Genomic DNA, 3,685 nt, shown 5'->3' with positions numbered 1-3,685 from the left:
CTGTCCCGCCTTCGCGAGTGTCCGGGCCGCTCCCGAATCGTGCTGGCACTCGGGGCCACGCAGATGGCGCTCGGATGCCTCATCGTGGCGGTGAGCTTCGCGGCGCTGGCGCTCACCACCTCGGCCCGTGTCCGCCACTCCTGCCCTTTCTGGGCCGGCTTCTCGGTGAGTGGTTCTGGGCAGCGCGGGCAGGCTCCAGCAGGCAAGGGGCTGCGGCCAAGTTTGGGCGGGAGCGTGGAGGGGCCAAGCGCAAAGCGGGTGCATTTCCAAACTCCGGACAGTCAACTCTAGGTAGCTAGCATAGCCGTTCCCGCAGCGTTGCTCTCCCTTTCCCTGTGTAGTGATCCCGGAGTTACTTTTCTTAGAGGACACAGCCACCAGCGCCCGCCGTCGCCGAGCCTCAGCGGCGGGAGCAACCAAGTGCGGAGTGAGAACGGGCAGTGGAGCTCCAGGGCTTCGCGGGCGAAGGCCTGGGGTCCGGAGTCTCGGTTCCCGGGCTCGGTGCGGCTCTAAGCCAGCCGGCCGCCCTCGTCCGAGGCGGGGAAGTGGGGTGTGAACGCGGATTGTAGCCCCAGGTGTGGGAGCCGCGTCTTAGGTTGCTTGTCGCCCTCGCAGCGGCCCTGGCTGGGGGCGGGGGCGCGTCCCAAGCAGTTACTGACGAGTTCGGCAGAGGACATCAGCTGGCCCTCCCGTGGCCACTCGCTGACTTGGTGTGGGGAACTTGGCGTTTCCCACTGTCGGCCCGGAACGGCGTGCTCTGTGGGCTGGGGGACAGGGCTGGCGACCTGAGTCTGGCATCGAGGGGGCGTATTCTCTTAGCTCTAGACCACGAGGATGACCGATTTTCAGACCCTTCGCCCCCAATTTAGAGAAGCAATGAGTAACAAACCTCCACAGGAGAAAGCCACGTATTAAAGCCACTATTAAAGGAAGTGATCGTCCCTAAGAGTTAATTTTTGACGATTTATTGCATTTTACGAAGAGCTGTTTTATTCTGTATTCATAAGAATAGACATATGGAATTGGGAAAATATGTTAGGCAGATATTTAAAAAGAGAAACTTGTTCTGAGAACTCTTGACATCTGTAACTATATTTGATTTATGATGTTGCCATACATTTTATAGACTTAAACTGTAAACTCAGTGTGATTTAATTCTGTCTACAAAAATTTCAATTAAGCCTTTAATATTACTGTTTGGTGTTTGTTATTGATTTTTGAAATGAAAAATTCTGTCCAGTTTTGCTTTTGTGTGTGTATGTGGTGGTCTTTGTTCCCTAAGTCCATCACATGGTTTTTAAAAGAAGATTTGAGCAAAACTAAGTCTAGAATACACTGATCGTTACAGGTGTGATCACTGATCTTAATAGGAGTATTCATTTTCAAAGCTTATTTCAGAGCAAAGGTGAGCTTTGGAGAGCTGGTTAGGAGCAACAGAATGTGTGCTCAGTGTTCAAAAAAAAGGGTGGAGGATCCAGGCAGGAACTATATTTAGTCTTCACACATCTGGTGCTCAATTTTTAGCGTTATTTAATATGCATTGTTTTCATGTCGTCTGTCTCCTGAGCACAGAGGTTTATGCTGGAACCAGCTAACAGGTGGCAGACTGGTACATAAGCTTCACTGCCTGACCCTTCTCTGTTTCCTTCCTTCCTTCCTTCCATTTAGTCTTGGCTGTGGCATTGGTAAGGAGCCCTGGTGGCTCAGTGGTTTTGTGCTTGGCTGCTAGCTGAAAAGTTGGTTCAGATCCTTCCAGTGGTTTCATGGGAGAAAGACCTGGCAATCTGTTCTCATAAAGATTTCAGTCTATAAAACCCTATGGGGTTGTTCTGCTCTGTCACGTGGGCTCACTGTGAGTGGAAGTCAACTGGATGGCACCTAATAACAACAACATGGCATTGGTAGAAACCCTGGTGGCACAGTGGTAAAAACATTTGGCTGCCAAGTAAAAGGTCAGTGCTTCGAACCTACCAGCTGCTCCATGGGGAAAAGATATGGCACTCTGTCTCCCTAAACATTTACAGCCTTGGAAACCCTATAGGGCAGTTCTCCTCTGTTTGTTAGGGTCATTATGAGTCAGAATTGACTTGATGACATTTTTTTTTTTTTTTAATGACATTGATGGTTGAATCTACCAGCCCCTCTGTGGGAAAAAAGACATGGTGATCTGCTCCCGTAAAGATGAAAGAAAACAAAAAAACAACCAAACTCACTGCTGTTGAGTCGATCCCGACTGATAGTGACCCCTCCTTGGGTTTCCGAGGTAGTATCTCTACAGAAGTAGATTGACCAATCTTCCTTCTGAGGAGTGGCTGATGGGTTTGAACTGCCAGCCTTCTGGTTAACAGTCAAGTGCCTTAGGCACTACGCTACCAGAGCTCCTTGTTGTTGTTGTTGTTGTTATGTGCCATCGAGTCAGACCTGACTCATAGGGACCCCTCCTTGGATTTCCGAGGCAGTATCATTACGGAAGTAGATTGCCCCATCTTCCTTCCGAGGAGTGGCTGATGGGTTTAAACTGCCAGCCTTCTGGTTAGCAGTCAAGTGCCTTAGTCACTATGCTACCAGAGCTCCCCCAGAGCTCCTTAGGCACTAGAAAATCCTAAGGGGCAGTTCTACTCTGTCCTGTTGAGTCCTTATGAGTTTAAATCAGCTTAACACACCACAGCAACAACAGCATGGTGGATGTACAAAGAGAACTACATTTCAATAATAAACAGTAACTGGACATTCGTGACACTTTAGTGGAGAGAGTTAAGTAAATATGTGAAACAGTAATTCAGTTTGGATTTCCAGCTTTATTCTTTTCAATAGCTATAGTCTTTTGGTTCTAACTTCCCATGGTTCAGACTAATTCCGCACATATGGACTGAGCACTTGTTATATGCAGACAGTCTTCTAGGCTCTGGGGAAACAACAATGAACATAATCAATTCTGTTTTCATTTTAGTGATTTTAAGGTAACTTTTAGCCCAGGTTTATCTCCCATCCCTCCAGCCTCCCATTGTTACATCCATTATTCTTGTAAGTTCATTTTCTTTCCTCAAACAGTTTACCATAATCACCTTTAAAATTCTTTCAGTACAGTGTATACCTTTTCTCACTTTCTCACAGTCTTTGCAGAAATGGTGGGTGGTTTCCTTTACGTTGAAACAGATTTGCATGTTAATGTAGCTGAGTGGATAACACTGGCCCCTTGCCATTTGCCTCCCCTCTGGTACTACAGATCTATGAAATCACCTTGCAGTGATGTTCTTTATTTAAGAATGACTAGGGTTGTGTGCAAGAGTCCTGTGGCACAGTGGTTAAGTGCTTAACTGTGAACTGAAAGGTCGACAGTATGAATCTACCAGCCATTCCATGGGAGAAAAAAACCTGGTGATCTGCTCCCATAAGGATTTCATCCTAGGAAACCCTATGGGGGCACTTCTGCTCTGTCCTACAGGGTCGCTATGAGTCAGAATCAGCTATGAGTCAAATGTCACACAACAGCAACAACAACAACAACAGGGTGGTTTGCTTTATACTGAAAATCTGCTTTATAGGGCTTGTTGTTGTTGTTGTTGTTATGTGCCATCGAGTCAACCCCGACTCATAGCGACCCCTCCTTGGGTTTCCGAGGCAGTATCACTACGGAAGTAGGATTGCCCAACCTTCCTTCTGAGGAGTGGCTGGTGGGTTTGAA

General features: G+C 47.6%; 1 protein-coding gene across 1 annotated transcript in view; it reads left to right on the top strand.

Moving 5' to 3' along the window:
• The first annotated feature begins 6 nt into the window (after nucleotides 1-6).
• FAM189A1 (family with sequence similarity 189 member A1) overlaps nucleotides 7-3,685 on the top strand; it is a 1,045,217-nt gene continuing 1,041,538 nt past the window's right edge. Inside the window, exon 1 of the mRNA XM_007956331.2 lies at nucleotides 7-165. Within this exon, the coding sequence (XP_007954522.2) occupies nucleotides 64-165 (102 nt within the window). The 5' untranslated portion in view covers nucleotides 7-63. The remainder of the gene's footprint in view (nucleotides 166-3,685) is intronic.

The sequence above is a fragment of the Orycteropus afer genome, unplaced genomic scaffold (genome assembly GCF_000298275.1).
Source record: "Orycteropus afer afer isolate SDZICR_OR568_19922 unplaced genomic scaffold, OryAfe1.0 scaffold00609, whole genome shotgun sequence".
Lineage (NCBI taxonomy): Eukaryota > Metazoa > Chordata > Mammalia > Tubulidentata > Orycteropodidae > Orycteropus > Orycteropus afer.
The sequence above is the reverse complement of the archived record's forward strand: the minus strand, read 5'-3'. Positions and strand labels throughout refer to the sequence as shown.